A 21,086-nucleotide genomic window follows, 5' to 3' on the forward strand; every position below is an offset into this window, starting at 1 on the left:
AGATGCAAGTGGTAGGCAGTTATTAGAACCATCTTTATGTCTAGTGAAATGCCAGACTCCCTGGATCGTACATTCGGGGTGTATCAAATGTTAAGGGGCTGAGTTGAAGCTGTTTCTTGATTCAAATCTGAATTCATGCCTTAATTCAGTCCTGGACTCCCCTAACTCAGCTTCACTTTTCCATCTGTCTGATGGAAATCAGCAATCTGCTTCATAGGATTAGCGTGCAATGTGTAAGATAAGGAGTCACTATTAATGAAGCCAAGGAGAGGGTGGGATCTACATCTGACCCAGGCGTGTACAACAACCACCCGTCAGAGAAATGGTTTGAGCCTCTGCATATGACTACAGTATGACAGACAGCTGAGGACAGCCACTCACTGGTCTTGGACATTTGAGCCAAAAAACCCTGGCACACTGTGGGACTAGTGGCTCTCTGCCACCCGCAGCCCCCCAGATGCTCAGATGGCCCTTAGGACTCAGCATATGGAGGTTAATTCTGACCAGTTTCTCCTCTGCACTTGGTTTGGAACTTACTGGCAAAGAGAAAGCCCTGCTGTTCCCACTGCTCTTATTTTGGTGTCAGGCTGACCCAAGAACACTGGTTGTGCCTTTGTGCTGCTAATGGGGCCCTTAAGTGCAATCCAGTATGTCCTTGTAACACTGTAGTAGCACATGGCATAGCACTTTGGGGCTGTGTCTACAGTAGCACAAATTTGTGTGGGGTGGAGGGGTCAGTCCTGACTGCTTGCCAGTTGCCGGTGCACAGTAGACTCAAGAAATCTGTCCCATGCCATAGGTCGTTGGTTTCATATCGCTTGTACACTAGTGCTCAGCCAACCCATGGGCTGGCTCCACAGTGCACAGTGGGTTAAATTACTGCAGCTCATGATGTTCGTGTTGGAACCCAAAGCTTTGGTCCAGCAAAGCAGGTCACCCCATAGCACACTGTCTCAAGCTTTGTTTGTTGAGACCCTTCCACTTGGAGCAGCAGTTGTGGAAGGTGCAGGTGGGATTCAAATGACTGAACTATGAGCAGGGCAGCTTAACCAATTTGTGGAGAACAAGGTCAAGTCTTTCTCTCCTTTGTTTTCCCAGCTCTAAGTGGGAAGGCAGCTGGGGTGAGGTAGGTAGGGGGCTAGCATTACAAAATCCCAGGTGTCTGGCCTGCCCTGGTGGTCCAGGCAGACAGCCAAGATGCCCGTGGGGGACAGTAGCATCATCTCTGGCATCTAACTGGGTATCTTGTGTATGGGCTTCTGAATGTGTGAGAGGGCCAAATGAGGTGGGAAGAGGACCCAGGGGGAATCCTGGACTGGGGCTTCACCAAGGCTCTCTGCAGCCCTGGAAGAAGAGACGGCTTAGCCTCAAATGTATTGTAATAAAGAAGGGTTTGAGTGGCCCCTTAAAGACTAACTATATTTATTCCAGGGAGTCAGAGTTCACTTCATCAGATGCAGACACACGTTCCATGTATCTGGTAAAATGAGCTCTGACTCACAAAATCTGATGCTGAGATAAATTTTGTTAGTCTCTAAGGGGCCACTGGACTCCTGTTTTATTCTGCAGAAACGATCCAGCTTATTAAGAAGGTGAAGTAAGCTGGTTTTTACCTTTCTGACACAATGTCGATGCAGAGTTAGTGGGGATCGGATGACTGCTTTAGACGAGTGGACAGAAGCCAGGGACCTCAAGTGGAATTGTCTCCACAGGCAGCAAAGTGAACTTAGCCCCTGAAATTCCACTTAGGAGGGAGGGAAGTGGTGGCTTTGCAGGTTCTCAGCCGGTGAGTGACATGGGTATGTGAATTGTGAGCACAGTAAGCAAAAACAGTGGCGTGAAAGACAGCAGGGAAGGGAGCAGGAGGTGAAGGCCAAATTCAGAGTGGGAGGAAGAGAACAGACAGATGCTGAAAGGAGAGAAGGTGGGCGCGTTTGCTCACTAGGTAAATGCCAAGGGCACAGCAAGAAAGCGCTCGGAGAAGAACACAAAGCAAGCTGAGAAACAGAAAGATCTCACTGACTTGGTGCATTCCTCGGATGTGTTTAGAGGCGGTGCGGAGTAGCAACAGCATTGTGTTTCAGGGGGTAGCCATGCTGGCCTGCAAGAGAAAAGCTAGATTCAAATCCAGTAGGACCTTACAGACCAAAAAGATTTTGGGTTATAAGTTTGAGAGAACCAAAGCTTCCCTCATCAGACACTTTGTGGTCATGGAGGCTCCTGGGATTTAGACGTACAGTTCAGTCTGATCCTGATAGGGCTCTTCCTAGAAGGCCAGGTGCCCCACTGAGCCAATAGGGATTAAAGACTCAAAGACCTGCCTAGACTGTAAACGTCTTGGAGGTGGGGCTTCTCTTCTGACATCTTGACATCTCATGACAGCAGGGCTTAGCTTGATGACAGTGACATCTTGGGCAAGATATTGTCACCTTGCAGTTAATTGTGTTTGGTACTCGTGGCCGACAATGGTGTGGATCCAACAGGCAGGTTTGTCACGGCAAGAGAAAGGGTTAAGACCAGCCCGGCAAAGGATTCAGACAACTTGTGGGCTACATGCAGTGTGGAAACCAGATTTGAAAAGAAGTGGCCAACCATGTGCACAGGGGACATATTAAACAGACCCTAATAAGTACATTCCATTTACATGTATCCAACAGAGCTGACTTGGGAAAATCTTTAAAACCTTGCCCTTGAAGTGGAACTTGAGAAGCTTTTCACAAGAAGCTTTTTTTACCTTGCAGCAAATTTATTGTGTATTTACTTCGGCCCTGTAATGCGTGAGGCCATGACACATAGACTTCTCAGAATGGCTACATCATACAAAGCAAGGAGCCAAGGCCAATCACATCTCAACACAATGCACCTCGTTTTCTTTTTTTTAAAAAAAGACAAGTAGCCAGCCTCACATTACAGGGCACAAACTATATTTAGTGTGTCTACTGCAGCATATAAAGTGGTGCTTAGTCTGGATTGATTACCAGAGACTGTTGTCAGTGCAAGAAGGAAGGGTCGTGGCTCAGTGGTGGAGCATCTGCTCTGCATGAAGAAGGTCCCAGGTTCAATCTCTAGCATTTCCAGTAAAGGATAAGGCTGTTGGTGACGGGAAAGACCTCTGCCTGAGACCCCAGTCTGAGTAGACAGTACTGACTTTGAGGGACCAGTGGCCTGGTTCTGTATAAGGCAGCTTCATGTGTGTGTGTGTGTGTGTGTGTGTGTGTGTGTGTGTGTGTGTTCAAGATTTACACACAATGCATAAATTAACATATTAAATTCATTGTTGTAAAACTGATTTATGTCCATTCTGTTAGATGGCTCTAAAATGTGATTCATGGAGGATATGTCCATCAGTAACAATTAGCCACGAAACAAACATCCATGTTTCCGGGCAGTATATATCTCTGTACCAGATGCCGCCCCGCCGCCCCCCAAAAGCTTGCTGGTGGATTTCCAGTGGCCCTTTGCTGGCCATTGATCTAAACAGAATGCCAGACCAGACAGAACTTGATCTGTGTTCCAACAAGATCAATGCAGGGGCTTATTCAGAATCCAGAGTCCCTTCATTCCAGCCATCCTATTTATTCCCCTTCCCAATGTCAACAATGCAAACCATTTGCATTTAGGCATCCCTTGGGGAAACACAGCCCAGAGGCACAGAGATACATAAACTGGTTATGCAACATCCAATTAACAAAGGCCAAGTCAAATTTTATGAATTAAAGAACGCTGAACTGCGGTTTACGGAGACAGAAATGAGGAAGCGGAGAAGCATCTCCACCTGTTCGGAATGCAGAGTCTGAAAACAACTTCAAAGGAGCCAGAGGCAGAGGTATGGGATCTCTGGAATCCAGCATGCCTGGGGGAAGTCCACCTCTACCCTCTCCCCCCCCACACACAGACACCTTTCCTTGCTTCCTACAGCACACCAGAGCAGTCTGCACATTGCTCCTCTGCATTCACCTCTTCCCTTATCCCTTTCCCGCTCACCATCTGTCACCATTGCGCTTCAACACCCCCTCATTTCCCCCTTTTCTCCTCTTCCTCCCCCTCATTTTCTCCCTCCCTCCCTCCTCCCCCCCTCTTGCTTTCTCTGCATCAGAAGTACTGTGTCACTCCCCCTCATTCCTTTTCCCCCATTCTCTCTCTCCGAATTGTTCATTCATTCTCTCTCTCTCTCTCTCTCTCTCTCTCTCTCTCTCTCTCTCTCCCTCTGGCTCTCCCCACATCTCCTCCGCCCCCCTCCCGCTCCCCTCCGAGCCTTGGATTGGCTGGCGGTGGGACCATTCCCAGGAGTCACTGACATACAGCTTGATCCACCTAACCCTGTGAGAAGAGCCCCTCACTTCAGCAGCAGGCGAGCTGGAGGGGGCAGTCCAGGCTCCACTCAGCCAGACTGGCAAACAACCTTCTTACCTGCAGCAAGGGAGCAGGTGGGAGAGGGCCAGCAGCAGCCAGATGTGTGGGCACCGGGGGTATGAGGAGGGGAGCCCCCTCTGGAGCAGTAGCAGGAGGAGAGGGACTCCGGGGTCTCAGAGGGGAAAAAATGGGCACGAAGGCATTTCAGACCCCTTTCAAAGACTCTGGATTCAAGCTGCCCAAGGACGTGTTTCTGTTTTTAAAGCAGAAGAAATAAGAATATGAAACATTTTCCCAAGGAGTGAAGGAAAATATCTGTTCCTTGGATACGTAAGTATTGGGCAAATGTGCCTCCTCTTCTTGGGTGCTCCCGCACATTCTACTGCATGCAAAAGTTTACTTTGACATCTTTACTTTGACATCTTTGCTGTATCTCCTCTGCAGCATCCCTTCCAGCCTCCAAGAGATCTGCAGGTTTTTAAAAACCGGTAGGGGGGAGGGGAAATAAACCTTGAATTAAGACAGGAAGGGGAGGCAAGTGACCAGACAGGAATGGCTTGAATGAAACTGGTGTCTCTTTTGGAGGACCTGAACTGCCTTGCCATTGGCTTGTGTTCTTCAGGTCTGTTGGTTACACCCACCTGTTGTTTTCCATGACAGACGCTCGGTTGCAACCTGCAACTCTTTCCTTCCGAAAAGTTCCACGGTCTTCAGCAGGGTTGTTGTGGAGTAGCTGATTTGCCGATTGGGTTCTCGGATTGTAAACCGTTTGGGGCAGAGATGGGTTGTGGCATGGCAGCAAAGCAATATGGGGATGGGGCTTCCTAGCATTGCTGCAAGTAACAAAAGAGAATGATGCCTGCTTATACTGTCTCAAGGAATTATGGGAACTGCGGAAGAGATAACATGCTGATTTGGGAGATGGATTACAGATAATTGCAGAGTGGTGTAGTGGTTAGAGCATCAATTAGTATCTGGGAGACCTAAGTTCAAATCCCCACTCTGTCATGGTTCATAGGGTGACCTTGGGCCAAATGCACTCTCTCAGTCTAACCTCACAGGGTTGTTGTTTTAAGGATAAAGTGGTCAAGGGGAGAACAATGGTGTGAGGCACTCTGGGCTCCCACAGGAGGGGAAAAACTGTGTGTGTGTGTGTGTGTGTGTGTGTGTGTGTGTGTGTGTGTGTAAACAAAGGAGATCCTGAATAGGTTATAAACCTTCACCCCTGTATGTGTGGATCCCACTGAACTACCTGGAGGTCTTTGATTCTGCCTGGAGATTTTAAAACCAAATGCTGGTTTTCAATTTCACCCAGAGCGATTACTGAGAGGCCTGAATAAATGTATGTACATACGTAGTGGCCAACAGCACATGGCATTCTTACTGCCAGGATTCTGTCTTTTCCTTTCTTGCCCTTAGCTGTGCTGGTAAAATGGCTAGAGTCGGGTTTAATTTCCAAAAGAGCTCTTGACTTGTTTTGAACTGCTGTACAAAATGGAGTCTAATAACTGGAGGTTCCAAAGTGTGGATAAATCTCAAGTACATTATGGCCTACATCAGACAGTGAGGTTGCGCTGGGCTAGATGCTGTACATGCATAATTCATGCACCAAGGAGCCTACAGAGTGAGGGTGTGTTGGCTGTAAGCGCCCATCAAGCACACCTGCTCCGTCTTGTTTCAGAACCCTACAGACTAATTTTATTTACGTGCGTGTGATAAATGCAGTTCTTGCTAATTTTCCGCATGGGATCCAAATGTTTTCCCTCAAGGCTGTATTTCTATATTGCTCTTGCAGAGATATTATATATATATTTTTCCCCTAGCACTCAAACGACAATGTTTTGTCTCTGGGGAAATGCGATCGTTCCCCAGTTCAATCAATACATTGCCATTAGACGTGCTCTCTGGAATATGGATGTGTGGATCACAGAACAGTAATGGAGGGATCCTCTAACATCACCAGTGGCAAGAGCACCCCGTGCCTCACCTTTGCCATCCGTATTCTGCTAAATTTAACAGCACCATAAAATTTTGGCTGAGGGGAAATTTTAATACGTGGCTTTGGTGACTCTGGGCTGTCATGGTGCACAGTCCACTGCTGGGACACTCATCCAGGGCTTGATTTAAAAAATGACACACACACACAAAATTGAATGTAAAACAAACTGACCAACCCAAGGCTAGTGCCTTCCTGCCATGTTGTGGTGTCCATTTCAAGAACTGTTTCCCAAAACTTTGAGAATAAATGTTGCTGCTGGGAGTGCAAAGCCCACACGGATATTTGCATTTAGACCAAAAGAGACAGAGATTAAAGGGCAGTGAAATGCTAAGAGTTGGGTGTCTCGGTGGAGAGAGGGAAAGGAGTCTCCAGGTCTTTCCACCTGCATTACTCTTCCTCCACTCTCTTGATTTGGTCCAGGGTTTCCCAAACTGTGGGGTCCCCACTAGGTTTGCCAACTCTGGCTTGGGGAAATCCTGGAGATTTGTGGGCGGGGTGTGGTGTGTGCCCGGAGAGGGTGGAGTTTGGGGAGGGAGCTCTGCAGGGATGCAGCAATACCATGAAGTCCACCCTGTAAAGCTGCCATTTCCTCCGGGGGAACATAAAACTGCAAAAAACCCCAAACAAACCACCCACAACAACCCTATACTCTCAGCCATTTTAAGTGGGTTGCCGTGCTAAGTAAATTTGGACTTCTGGGTGAGCATACCAAAAAGGCTGGGCAACACAACAACAACAAAAATTTCCCACAGCAGACCCTTTCCCTAGCTGCGCTTTCTGTGCCATTTCTGGGAGCCCTGAAGTTCCCTTTATGAATCAGTCTCCAAATCTGAAAGGTCAGAACAAGAACCCATGACTAAAACCATCTCTGGTTATCTCTGAATTTCGACGGCATCCTTACTCATGCCGTTCTTGAACTGCTCTTACAGTTAGGAACATATTTTAAAGAGAAAGCGACCTCCAGCTGGGAAGTTGAAAGAAAAGTTGCTCTGCACTCAGCAGGAGAACAGCCAACTTTCCGCTCTAGCCTCCTGCATGGCAACAAGGCCAGCAGATGAAAATCCTCCCATTGAGATTATTATCCTTCATTCCTTTGGTTCCAGAGGAGAGGCCTGCATTTTCCTCCCTGCTCTCTTTTTATTGCACTCATTGGAAAAATGTCTGGGGCGGGGCAGGATGCCCTGACCTGGATAGCCCAGGCTAGACTGTTCTCATCTGATCTTGGAAGCTAAGCAGGGTTGGGCCTGGTTGCAATTTGGATGGGAGACCACCAAGGAAGTCCAGGACTGCTAAGCAGAGGCAGGCAATGGTAAACCACCTCTGAACATGTCTTGCCTTGAAAACCTAGGGTTTGCCATAAGTCGGCTGTGACTTGACAGCAATTTCAACCACCAGCACCAGAGTTAAAAACAGAATAAACTGCACAAGCAACAGGTTGACCATTATGAGGAATGCAGAATCAGTGAGTTATATACATTCAGCCCCCCAGTAGGTCTTCATGATGAGAAGGTGGTTCGGTCCCTGTTGAATGGTGTGGGGGGTGTCCCATAGGGTGTAATTCTGATCAGAATCCGTCATCATTCTCGCATATATCTAGAAAGCTACCAGGGTGAAATAGAGTGTCAGACAAGGAGAGACTCATGATCAGATCCCCACTCTGCCTTGGAGGCTTGATGGGTGAGCTTGGGCCAGGTGCTCTTTTTCTCTGTCAGCCTAACCTACCTCACAGGTTTGTTATTGTAAGCTGCTTTGGGTGTCCATGGGGGAGCAAAGCGGGATATAAATACCTAAATAAACAGACAGCCAAACTGCCGCACAATAACTCAGTCTCTCCAGTCGCAGGATTTCCTTTTAATAAAAAGACACACACGAAAGAACAGACATCTCAACACAGCCTGCTAAAGCTAATGCAAATGAGTGAATCAACACTGTGAATCAACAAGGAAAGCTGAGTAACTTCCAAAGGCATAGAGAAGCCATCATAAGCGACTGTATGGACACAGCAGCACTTGATGTGATCGACAGCTCAAGAATGCTGTTTTCCACACAGGAACAGGTTTGTTGGTTTCCTCACTGCTGCTGCAGCTGCCAATATAGCACAGCAGCAATGGGGCTTCCATGTGGCAAAGTTCCCCTGCAATTTCCTGTCCCCATCCCCTGCAGCAGCCATTTCCCCTGCAATTGGAGGGCTTTTAAAAAAAGAATTGGCAATTGGCATACTGCTAAAACATTATAAGGGTATATCTGTCATGTTCTCTTAATTCCATGCTTTGATTGCAATGTAGGGTTGTCAGGTCAGTAGCACTCACAGGCGGTGGATGGGGGGAACTTACCGGGAGCCGGAACAATGCGATGTGCCTATGTCACCCGGGAGCTGGAAATAAACACGACATGCCTATGTCACCTGGAAGTGCTGTAGGCACATTGATGACATGGGGGGGGGTTGCTCTGGTTTTTGGGAAAACTCTATGGTCTGAAGCTAATTCTACCATAGAGTTTTGCCCCAAATCCAGAGTGCTGCCCCCCAACATCACTGACGTGCCCACATCACATCTGTGTTTATTTCCTGTTTATTGTCTGTTGGGGGGGGGGTAATTCTCCCCTGCCAGCCAGCTGGCTATTGCCAGGGGGTGCCAGAAACTGGGGGATCCCCCACGCACCGGGGGGACCTGGCAACCCTGTTGCAATTACAGGGGTTAGAGACATATTTTTTTAATGAAAGCTGCAAATTCAGAGAATATGATAGATGGATTGTTGTAATATTCTAATGATATGTCCATTCCTTTTTTAAAAAGCCCTCTGGGGTGGGCAGCTAAATGGTTGCTGTGGAGGGACTGGGTCAAAGGAAGTGGTGCTGATGTGGTTATTCCAACCATGTGGGGGGCAGCCTGGTTTTGCTTCAGTCTTTCCCAGAACATCACTGCAAAGCAGGTTTGGGAAAGATCTTTAAAAAGATGGGGAAAGACCTGGAGGTGCAAGGAATCACCACACCTCTGAGAAGTGGGGGGAAACCCAGCTTCCCAATAGGACCCAAACCAGGGCAAAGAACCCATTTAGAAGTGGCCATTGACAGGCCTCATTGGAATCTCAAGCCCCAGTGCAGAGACAGAATCTGTTGTTTCAGTGCTCAAGTCCTGCAGCATCTTGAGAGTGTGTAGCAATCACAATGGTCATGCAAATAGCCTAGGAGTTCATCTCTTCACACATTCCCATATTTGACAGTTTCCCTCAGTAAGCCATATTACTGGAAAATAAGGATATTGACTTCTTTCCACTTGCCAGGGATAGTTTACCTTGGCACAAAATTTTATTTATTTATTTATTTATTTTTCGTACTTATACCCCGCCCTCATGGTATTTAAAGAGACCTTAAAAACTTGGAATGTTCAGAACTAGGATCAAGAGAAGGGGTGGGCACACACCGCAAACCAATACAAACCGGGAGGTTGGTTCATAAACTGAACCAGTTTGTAGCAGTTCATGACTCATTTAACCCCCTGCTTTCTGCTCCCCGCTGCTTCTCATGGGGAGCATAAAGCAGGGGTTTCTCCGTGAAAAGTGGTAGGGAGCAGAAAACAGGGGTTCTCCACGCAAAAAGTGGTGGGGAGCAGAAAGCTGGACTATTTAACCCCTTGCTTTTTTTCTCCCTCCTGCTTTTCATCGGGAGCAGAAAGCAGGAGTTCCCTGCATAAAGTAGTGGGGAGCAGAAAGCAGGGGTTTAAACGGCTCAGCGCCATTTCAACCCCTGCTTTCTGTTCCCAGTGAAAAACAGCTGAGCAGCAAGGAGCTTTCTGCTCTTCATGAATTGGCATGAACCTCCACAAATTGCCACAAACTGCCTTAAAATTTGTAGAAGTTTGAGGCAGCTCTTCAGTTCACAAACTTCGGTTCGTGAACCACGAACTGGCCAAAATTTGTCCCTCTTGAGCTGGTTTGTGTTCATCCCTTATCAAGAGGCATAGGTTTCTGATCCTTAAATCCCTGAAGTATTTCACTGATGTTGTTATCCTCACAGACCTCACACCTGCATCCTACACATTTACAGTACAAAATATGTTTTCCATCACACACACACACACATACACAATACAGTGATCTTCTACACATAAGCTAGGACCCTCAGGTGGGTCACACAGCCCCGCCTGTTGGCTCATGAACCCCTGAAGAACTGCCTTTTTCTTTCCCATGCTTGGAAGGACCTAATGGTAGTACAGATATGGAGAGAGCAAGAGAACCATGTCTCTTTGCACAATGCATCCTGCAGGAATCTACCAATACCCATTTCCCTTTCAAATGTATAGACAAGTTTATACTCACTATCAGGGGTCATTTCCTGCAGGAGTGCACAGGAGCAGAGCTCCAGCAGTAAAGAGCCCGGGGGCGGACACATGCAACAAGCCCCCCCCCCTGCTCCCAGTAGCCCTCAGTCAGAGCAAGAAGCAGCCAGGTAAATTGCAGAGCCCCCCCCCCCGGCCCAAAACAGTCCAGTGGCACCTTTAAGGCCAAGTTTTATTCAGGTACAAGCTCTCCCACCTCTGCGAGGACAGATCTGCACGTTCCTCCCCCCCCCCCCCAGTAGCTAGCAATCCAAAACAGTCCAATGGAGCCTGAGCGGTGGGTGTTGCCTTCTGACACACTTCCAGTGATGTCGGGGGGTGTGGCATATGCAAATGAGTTGTGCTAATGAGCTCCTGCACCTCTTTTTCTTCAAAATGACCCCTGCTCACTATGGTTCAAAATCTGAAAATTTGAAAAGGTGGTGACTCATGCCAGTATTCTGTATCTCTATACAGTGTACCTTCTCTCTGTATATCTCTGTCCACAAACTCATGTAGCCTGGATCGGTTACTCTCATCCTACTTCCAGGAAGGACTGGTTTCAGCATTTGGAGGGAGGTGGAGGGGCCTTGAGACATTGGCCACTGGTTAACCAGTAAGACCCTGCCCTAGAACTGTCCATCCCCCCCCCCCCGGGATTACAAAGGCTGCTTCCACAAGGGGCTGGAAAAACTGCCCCTGCTGGAGAAGCAGCAGTGGGCTGGGTGGAAGTGAAAAGGAATGGAATTTGTACATCCCCCTCCCCACAATAGGAGCTGCGGTGGCTCAAGTGGTTAAGACGCTGAACTGCAGGCTGTGGAAGGTCAGTAGTTCAGCAGTTCGAGACCTGGGTGCCGCATGATGGAGTGAGGTCCCGTCTCTAGTTCCAGCTCCTGCCAACCTAGCAGTTCGAAAGCAAGAAATTGCAAGTAGATAAATAGGTACCACTTCGGTGGGAAGGTAACAGCGTTCCGTGCGCCTTGGTGTTTAGTCATGCCGGCCACATGACCACGGAAAAGTCTTCGGACAGCGCTGGCTCTTCGGCTTTGAAATGGAGATGAGCACTGCAACCCTAGAGTCGGATTCGACTGGCTTTCGAGCAAGGGAACCTTTACCTTTACTTTACCTCTCCACAATGCTCACTGCTGTCCCCACCCCACTTCTCCATCACATCGCCACTGGGCCCCTGTGGTCCAGCAACCTGTTTCCTTTCTTCCATCACAGCTGAACCTTGGTTACAGGGACACACTACAGCTCAGCTGTGAGATGGGGAAAAAGGCCTGAGAAAGGGCTGCAGAGGGAGATGGGAACAAAGAGTTTAGTTCTGCCATTTTGAAGGCAGAGTTTAGCTCCACCCTCCTCACTGGATTGGATGCAAGTGGAACATCCACAAAGAGGCTCTGCCTGCTGCCATCTCACACTCCCTCCTTAGAGCTGGAGCAAAGGAAGTATTTTTGCTTTGTTCCAGTTTAAAGGCAAAATCCCTGGGAGCCCCAAGAGCCATGCTCAGAAAGGGCATGACTTTGTGTAGAAGCTCCCAAAAATCCGGGGGGAGGGGCATGTTGCATTCCATACAGGGGGAAATCTCCATGCAGGGGCAGCCATATAAAGGTACTTTGCCTAACCTTCAAATTCTCTGGGTCAGGAAGCATCCCCAAGCTTTATCAGCCAAGCCCTGGGATTGCACAGCTTTCTTGATGCCAGCACTCAGGAGCTTCCGGCAGGTTTGGCACAGTTCCTGTACTGCTAACAATCTGTTGTAACACAGCTTTCTTTGTCTTGGACAAAAATGTGGCAACAGATGAAATTTTAAGGGGCAGTTCGAAATCCTCTCTTGCTCCTGGGTGTATGTGTTTTGGAAGTGGGTGGCAGTGATGAAATTTCCAAGTGACTCTGTGGCTGTTGCTGGGAAATACAGTTTCCAAGGGGCAATCTGATAAGGCACATTGACACTTGGGTTGCCAACCTCCAGGGAGCATGGAGTCCTCTGGGAATTACAACTGACTGATATCCAGATGACAGAGATCTGTTCCCCTAGAGAAAATAGCTTCGGCGTGTGGGCTCTAGCATCACAGCCCTAATGGGTTTCCTCCCCTTCCCAAGCTCTTTGCTTCTCAAGCTCCACACCCAAATCTCCAGAAATTTCCCTACCTGGTTTTAGGAGTTTGCCTGTTACTAGGTTGGGGGCATGAAGGGAGAGTATACTCTTCTGCTCATATGAACAAACAAGCTGGGGGGGGGGGCAAGGTATGGTAGACCCTGTCTGTCTACCAGCTCATACGAGTGAAGCATTTCCTTCTATCCCCAGTAGGGCTGCCAGGTCCCCCCTGGCCACTGGGGGCTGGGGGGGGTAGGATTGCCTGATCCAGGTTGGGAAGCTCCTAGAGATTTGGATGGAGCCTAGGGAGGGCAGGGCCTCAGTGCAGTGCAATGCCATAGAATTCAAACCCCAAAGCATCCATTTCCTCCAGGAGAATTGATCTCTGTAGTCTGGAGATGAGCTGTGATTCTGGGAGTTCCCCAGGTCTCACCTGGAGGCTAGCATCCCTAATCACCAGGATGGTACTGCTACCTATAGTATGGCCAGGAAGGAGAGAAGTAAGCTCTGGCCACTGTGTCCCTCTTCTTTTGTCTGCAGCTCCCGTAAGAAGAAGAGACCAGATTTCTCCCCCACCCCCAATCTGCCACTCAAGGATCTCAGGAAAGAACAGAAAAACTCAGGCCTCAAGCTACATTATGCTTGTTGGGGCCTGCTGTTTAAGAATTTTCATTGTATATAGAATATACAGCAGCTGCTGACAGAGTTAGTTTTACATCCAATATTAAGAAATCCAACTCATGTTTTTAAAATGACATGTAGTCCAAATCTGATTTTTTTCATGCATCCCTAGTTTATATCTGAATTGGGTCTCTTTTTTTCAAATGGGGGCAATAGCAAATCTAGTAAAAGGATAACAGAACCCATATGATTCCTTTGCTGGAAGGTTTCGCCCAGGCCTCTGACCTCTAGGGAAGGCTTCCTTTTGGCATCAGGACCACAACAACTGTGTCACCTTGCCCTCTCTGGTACCAGCCATGCACCCAAGATAAGCAATTATACACTCTTGCTGTGGATAAAACTGTCAAATATTCGTAATAAAAGGAATTAGAAGCAGACAGAAAGCTAATTAGCCATCCCTTTCCTCTACCAGAACAAGACAATGAGTTCTGGGCTTTGCTTAATCTAGTATCAGGAGACCCCAATGATGGGATTTCATTGGAAGATTAGTGGTTTTGCTGTGTCGCAATCATTCATCTACATGACTTGGGAAATATAATCAGACAACTGGAAAAAAACAGAAGTGCTGTTAATACTGGTTTATTGTGTCATAGCACTACTTGAAAATCATGCTGTGGATTCAGGTAATAAGGGGGTTTGAATAGCAAAGGTTTGGGTAATGAAGGGTTTCTTGTACTAGGAAACTATTTCTTGAGTCTCAGTTCAATTTCCCGTGATTCAGTTTCTTCCCACATTGTTTCCAAAAACAATTCAGTTCCAGCACCTATAGCAACTCCATCCCGGTAATCTAATTATATGTTCTTTAAGAAAAGAACATTAAAGGTAGAAATGTCAGCAAAAAATGATACCGTGTGAGGATGGCCAATGGTATAAACTGTTTTTTTTTAAAAAAAAAAAAGCAAGCAAACTTGCATAACAAACCATTTATGGCTAGTAACAGGATCCTGGTTTTGTGGAAGACTAGAAGAGCTACAGCAGAAACAGAAATCATCATCATCATCTATTTATTTATTTAATTAATTTATACCCTGCCCTGTCTCACAAGTGGGCTCAGGGTGGCTTACAATATAAAATCCATAAAATAATAAAAACAATAAAACAATAGATGGCAAAATAGACAATAACAACATACCCCATCCCTCCTATTAGGTGGACATAGGCACCCCAGAAAGCTCCAGTGCCCAATAGTATTATCTAAAACAGACGGGCCCTGGGAAGGGGCCATAAATAGGGGAGGCCAGAATGGTTGAACGTCTGCCACCTCAACCAGAATCAAATGGTGCTTTAAAGACTAAACAAATTAATTCCAGCATAAATTTTCGGAAGAAGTAAATTCTGATTCATGAAAATGTATGCTGGAATAAACGTTAGTTTTTAAGGTGTTCCTTTATTTCTGTTTTACTTTGCTGCAACGGACTTATGAAGCCACTCCTTTGAAATTATTACCCTGTCCACATGGTACATAAATAGGGTTGCCAACTTCCAAGTGGTAGCTGGAAATCTTCTGGGAGTACAGTTGATCTCCGGGTGACAGAGATCAATCTGATGAGCATAAAATTAGTTCTTTATTGTCTTCGCACAATATAGAAATTCTGGAACCTGTAGCAAATTTCTTTTATGAGGTATCTAGGAGGAGAGGCTCATATTAAGGCAATTCGGAATGTGATACCCCTCCAGCCTATCTTGAGGCTCTATGCTGCATGTGTATTTGATATTTTATGCCAATAAAGGTGTTGTATTTGTTGTATTTGTTGTTGACAGAGATCAGTTCTCCTGGAGAAAATGGCCACTTTGGAAGGTGGATTCTATGGCATCATATCCCATTGAAGTCTCCCCCCTCCCCAAATCCTGCCCTCCTCAGGCTCAACCCCCAAAATCTCCAGGTGTTTCCCAACCTGGAGCTGGCATCCCTGTATTCTGGTGCAGCCAAAGGTACAGAAATCACATGTTTCTTGAAGCAGTTAAAGATTCAGAGAGAATCTTTTGTCCTGTCCAAAATGAGGACGATTGCGCACGGGAAGAAAAACGGTGCAAAAAGTCCTCACGGGAAACGCTACAGGGCATTTTATACAACATCCCATACCGCTTCAGAAGCGGTAGGAAGGATTGAAGTCTGGAGGAAAGCAATTTGAGTCAACAACGCTTCAGACATGCTTCCTGAATGGAACAGAAGTGTGTTTGTCTGAACAGGTAAATATATTCCATCAGGGACCAGTTACTAAAATGGGTCTATCTGAAATGACAGGAAAAACCCTGTTAGTGACCAGTTCCTGAAATGGAATACATAAGCTGTCAGAAATCAGCCTATGACACACGACAAGTCAGTTCCATTTTTATTCCTCTAATACAGCTGAGTGCAAACACCAAACCATTTCAGCACCACATGTAGGGCATACTACAGAGTTAGCTTGCACGGGCAATGTACAGATTACACTCACATTACACAGTGCTCAGTGTAAGCAAGGACAGTTTGCTTAAGTTTCCATAGAACTGATTGACTCTCTGATGAATTCTGCTCATTCTTGGAATTCAGCAGCATTTCTAGGGAAAATGAAAGAGATGATGTTTGAGCAGTAAGGTAAGCAGGGTACTCTGAGTAGGAAAAGCATTGTGTAAACTATATTTATTTATGACCTGGATGGCCCAGGCTAACCTGATCTTATCAGATCTCGAAAACTAAGCAGGGTTGATCGTGGTTAGTATTTGGATGGGAGACCACCAAGGAAGTCCAGTGTCATGATGCAGAGGCAGGCAATTGCAAACCACCTCTGAACGCCTCTCGCCTTGAAAACCACTGAAGGGTTACCATACATACAAACATGTGCTCTACCATGACGCTATGGGCCCTTCTCTCCAAAGACTTGCCCAAAAAGATTGCACTAAAAATCTCCCAGGCATTTGTAGACAAGAGGTTGGGTGCAGCATCTATGTGCACATTCTCACATTGTCTCTGTTGAATTTCATACCTTCTTTACCCAAACCCAAGGAAATGGTAAGGAAAGGTTACATCTCTATCCCCTGGCTAACAGCTATGCCCCAGCCGAAAGGATGCTGTATTTTCAAGGCTTGCTCGGAGTCTATGAGTGCCATTTTGATGCAAAGGTCCGATCTGGCAATCAGGCAATTGATTCATGTAAAAGTGGTCCAGTGGTCCAATGTAGAGAGAGCGTTACTTTTCTCTTTTCCTGTTAATCCAGTCCCTGGAAATGTTCCTTCAATTTTGTGAATGATGACTGTAAAGGTTTCCCTCAACTGTGATGTGTCGGCTGCTCCCCTATTACTTGGTACAGCAATAGCTACCATATTCTGCATCTAACATGGTTATAATGCCAACTAAAGAGAGCAGGATAATAATCCCTTTCTACATATTAGCATATTTTAGAGAATTAAACCACAATAAAGACCTAAGATTAGCAGAGGTTCTACATCTATGACAATTTGAGCATAATGATTAATCCAGTTTGGGTCTGGGGTGTCATAGTAACTAGCTAACAGCTACAGGGTAAATGGAAAGATTGAAGGTCAAAGAAGACGGGGACGGCAAAGGATGAGATGGTTAGACAGTGTCATCGATGCAACGAACATGAAGTTGAGCCAACTTCAGAGGACGGCAGAAGACCGGAAGGCCTGGAGAGAGCTCGTCCATGGGGTCGCGAAGAGTCGGACTCGACTGTGCGACTGAACAACAACAACAACACAGGGTAAATGACCTAGCAACAAATTGTTCAGTGAGAAGACAGTAACAACCAATCCATGTCCAGTTGAATGGGCTTGCATGCTTAGAGGCACTGTCCCAAGCTCTCCTCCTGAAGGCATTTGGGAGGAATATATTCCTAGACTTGGTTTTGCATTAAGTATCATGGATACTGATGAACGAGATAAAATGGGCTAACGATTTGAATTGGATTCCCAACCGCACTGTTGTTGGGTACTGGATCCAGGGACCATATCAACCTGTGCTGACAGATGTGCACTGTTTGTTCATTTGTTTCCAGCCACAATTCAAAGTGCTGGTTGTTAATAAACCTTTTTTTAAAATGCCAGTTCTTACCCTTAAACACATTGGAGCCAGGATACTTGAAGGATTGCACCTCCTCTACTGTCCAGCCTGCCAGTTAAGGTCTGCCTCCCAAGCCATGCTTGCTGTGTTCTCGGTTGCAGAGGTGCAGTAAGTGGCAAGTAGAGACAGGGCTTTTTCAGTAGTGGCCCATCACTGTTAGCATGCCCTGCCCAGTGTTCCCTCTAAGCTGAGTTTGTGTGAGCTAGCTCACAGTTTTTAGCCTCTGGCTCACACATTGTTGTCTTAGCTCAGGAAAGATGGCTCCAGAGCAAACTAATTTATGCAGTAGCCAAATCGCTCGCTCACAGTTTTAATGCCAAGAGCTCACAAAGTAGAATTTTTGCTCACAAGACTCCACAGCTTAGAGGGAGCATTGGCCCTGCCCCTTGAGATGCACCCAGCACCTACGTTGTTCTCATTTAAGGTTCCTGATCAAAATGTTTCTGTTCATCCTTTTAAAAAAAAATTAAGGTTTTTAATTCCTTTTTTAGCTGTTTTATGGTTTGCTTCCAGAGTGGGGAATGTTTTATTCATTTCTTTAGGCTGCTCAATAGTTGTTTTATACTGTTATGCTTTGGTTTTAATGGCTTGCTTTAAACATTGATAATTTATGCTGTTGTTTTTATGGCATTGTTTTTTTACTTTGAGCTGCCTTAAGCAGGGAGGGTTGCCAACTGGGAAACTGCTGGAGATTTGTGAGATTAAGTCTAAGGAGGAAGAGGTTTGGGGCGTGGAGGGACCTCAGTGAGGTACAGTGCCACGGAGTCCACCCTCCAACGCAGCTGTTTTCTCCGGGGGAACTGATCTCTGTAGTCTGTAGATCTGTTGTATTTTCTTGAGATCTCCAGACTGCACCTGGAGGTTGGCAAGCATATAAGCAGGTCAGTGACAAGGTGGTATGTAAGTATCCCCCCCCAATAAATAAATCTAGTGTTGCTGCAGCACCATTTCATATGCAGTACTGAGACCAGGGAGGGTGTGACCAGTTAATCCAATTTACTCCCATTTTCCATAGGAGGCCAATGGTCCAGTCTGATTACTCACGACCAGGGGTCATTTTGTAGAAAAAGAGGTGCAGGAGCTCATTAGCAAAACTCATTAGCATAACTTATTTGCATAGGCCACACCTCCTGACAGCACCGGAAGTGTGTCAGAATGCAACACCCACCGCTCAGACTCCACTGGACTGTTTTGGATTGCTAGCTATTGGGGGGGGGGGGAACGTGCAGATCTGTCCTCGCAGAGGAGGGAAAGCTTGTACCTGAATAAAACTTGGTCTTAAAGGTGCCACTGGACTGTTTTGGACTGGGGGGAGCTCTGCAACTTACCTGGCTGCTTCTTGCTCTGACTGAGGGCTGCTGGGAGCAGGATGTGGGGCTTGTTGCATGAGCCCGCCCCCAGAGCTCTTTACTGCCGGAGCTCTGCTCCTGTGCGCTCCTGCAGGAATGACCCCTGCTCACGACTACCTTCACCCTTGCAGAACAGCAAAGAGCATAGCCTGTCCCACCAGTGTGTACCATCTTACTGATCCTTCTGGCTTCTGTTTCCATTTCCTCTTCTCCTTCTAGCTTCTCTAAAGGTTTAGTTGTTGTTTCCAATTCACAGCTATGCCAAGCCTGTAGGAATAGGCAGGCAGCCTCTAGGCTAAAATCCAAATTTTCAGGGGATGCCATCTGTCCCCCCCATCCCCCCCAAAAAATGTTCAGAGGCAGGCAATACAAGGGTGTGAATGAGCATAATCTGTGGCAATGAGATTTGGCAGCAGTCTGATTGGGGCCCTCAACCTTCACCAACCACTGTTTTGTCTCAGAAAGTCTCTAGCAAAATTGATGGGTGGACCTGAAATCTGAACTTATATCTCCACTTCTCATTCTTTCTCTGGTTATACCATCAGCTGTGGATTATGAAGTCTTAATGTCTCTTTTTTATGTTTTCCCCAACTATAGACACCCAACCAATCTAGTGGGATAATCCCACTATTCTGCCATGGACAGTTTCAACTTCTCGACCACACTGGCTTCTTGGGAGGAGAATTCAACAGCCACCAGCACCATCTTAATTTCTGGGAATCTGTCTTTAGCTGCCAGTCTTGGTATGGATGTCAGCGGTGTCCTCATCCCTCTGGTTTACCTCATAGTCTGTGTGGTAGGGCTAGCTGGAAACTCCCTGGTTATCTATGTGGTTTTGTGCCATTCAGTGAGTGAATCGGTAACTAATGTCTACATCCTCAACTTGGCATTGGCAGACGAACTCTTCATGCTTGGCCTACCCTTCCTGGCTGCCCAAAATGCATTGTCCTATTGGCCTTTTGGTTCATTCATGTGCCGGCTAGTCATGGCCGTGGATGCCATAAACCAGTTCACTAGTATTTTTTGCCTGACTGTGATGAGCGTTGACCGTTACTTGGCAGTGGTGCATCCAGGGAAGTCATCAAAATGGAGGACAGCACGTGTGGCCAAGGTGGTCAGTGCCACAGTGTGGGTGCTCTCTTCAGTGGTAGTGCTGCCAGTGGTGGTGTTCTCAGACGTTCCTCTAGGCATGAGCACATGCCACATCCAGTGGCCAGAGCCAGCGTCCGTATGGAAAACTGGCTTCATTGTCTACACAGCTGCACTTGGCTTCTTCGGGCCACTGCTGGTAATCTGTCTCTGTTACTTACTCATTGTTGTCAAGGTCCGATCCTCAGGCAGGAAGGTACGAGCACTGACAGCCAAGCGCAAGCGCTCTGAACGGAGAGTCACACGCATGGTGGTCACTGTGGTGGCTGTCTTTGTATTATGCTGGCTGCCATTCTATGTGCTCAACATCGTCAATGTCATCTGGTCTCTGCCTGAGGAACCATCGCTTTTCGGCATCTACTTCCTGGTTGTGGTGCTGCCCTATGCTAACAGCTGTGCCAACCCCATTATCTATGGTTTCCTCTCCTACCGCTTCAAGCAGGGTTTCCGCAGGGCCCTCCTGAGACCCTCCCGTCGAGTGCAGAGCCAAGAAGTCGCAGCCGCAGCCACCACACCAGATAAAATGGAAGAGGAGGAGGAAGAGGAGGAGGAGGAGGAGGAGGAGGAAGAAATGGAAGCAGGAGTGACTGAGGTCAGCAAGATCACCCAGAATGGCAATGGCAGGCCGGAATGTGTCCCGAGCAGCGGAGCAGGAGGCAGTGAACAAAAACAACTTCCTGAGGAGCCTGTGAGTTGTGAGAAACCCAGCTTTGTAAACACCAGCTACTTGTAGTGACTGGAAAGAGGCTTCTCTTCTCTTTCTCAGGACTTCTCTAGGTTTGACTCATGACGAGCAGTCAATCGTGGAGTCCTTCATGATTCAAGGCTTTCCTCAAAGATGGCAAAGAAGCCTGAAAGGCATGTAGGAAAATAAACAGTGGCTTTCAAATGCAGAAGCGAGGCCTAATACACTCATGTCCAATCACCATTCTGCAGCAGTGATTGCTGGTTAGAGCAAAGGCTTCCGGGATCGAGTTTGGGAGAAGGGTTCCTGTTCAGCTAACATCATGCTAATGAAACTTTCTTAGGGTGCATTCAGACAGGCAGCTAATCCCGCCATTATGCTGGCTCAAATTTGATC

General features: G+C 47.0%; 1 protein-coding gene across 1 annotated transcript; it reads left to right on the forward strand.

Annotated features, from left to right (window-relative positions):
* The first annotated feature begins 19,469 nt into the window (after positions 1–19,469).
* On the forward strand, positions 19,470–20,738 carry SSTR3 (somatostatin receptor 3). The gene has a single exon (XM_015422698.1). The coding sequence runs from the start codon at positions 19,494–19,496 to the stop codon at positions 20,736–20,738; it is 1,245 nt and encodes a 414-aa protein (XP_015278184.1). The 5' UTR covers positions 19,470–19,493.
* The last annotated feature ends 348 nt before the right edge of the window (positions 20,739–21,086 follow it).

Source organism: Gekko japonicus, unplaced genomic scaffold, assembly GCF_001447785.1.
Source record: "Gekko japonicus isolate JY-2015 unplaced genomic scaffold, Gekko_japonicus_V1.1 scaffold2453, whole genome shotgun sequence".
In the NCBI taxonomy this organism is placed as follows: domain Eukaryota; kingdom Metazoa; phylum Chordata; class Lepidosauria; order Squamata; family Gekkonidae; genus Gekko; species Gekko japonicus.

What these genes read in the sequence shown, in the direction of transcription:
- SSTR3 (XM_015422698.1), top strand. Translation starts at nt 19,494, where the DNA reads ATGGACAGTTTCAACTTCTCGACCACACTGGCTTCTTGGGAGGAGAAT.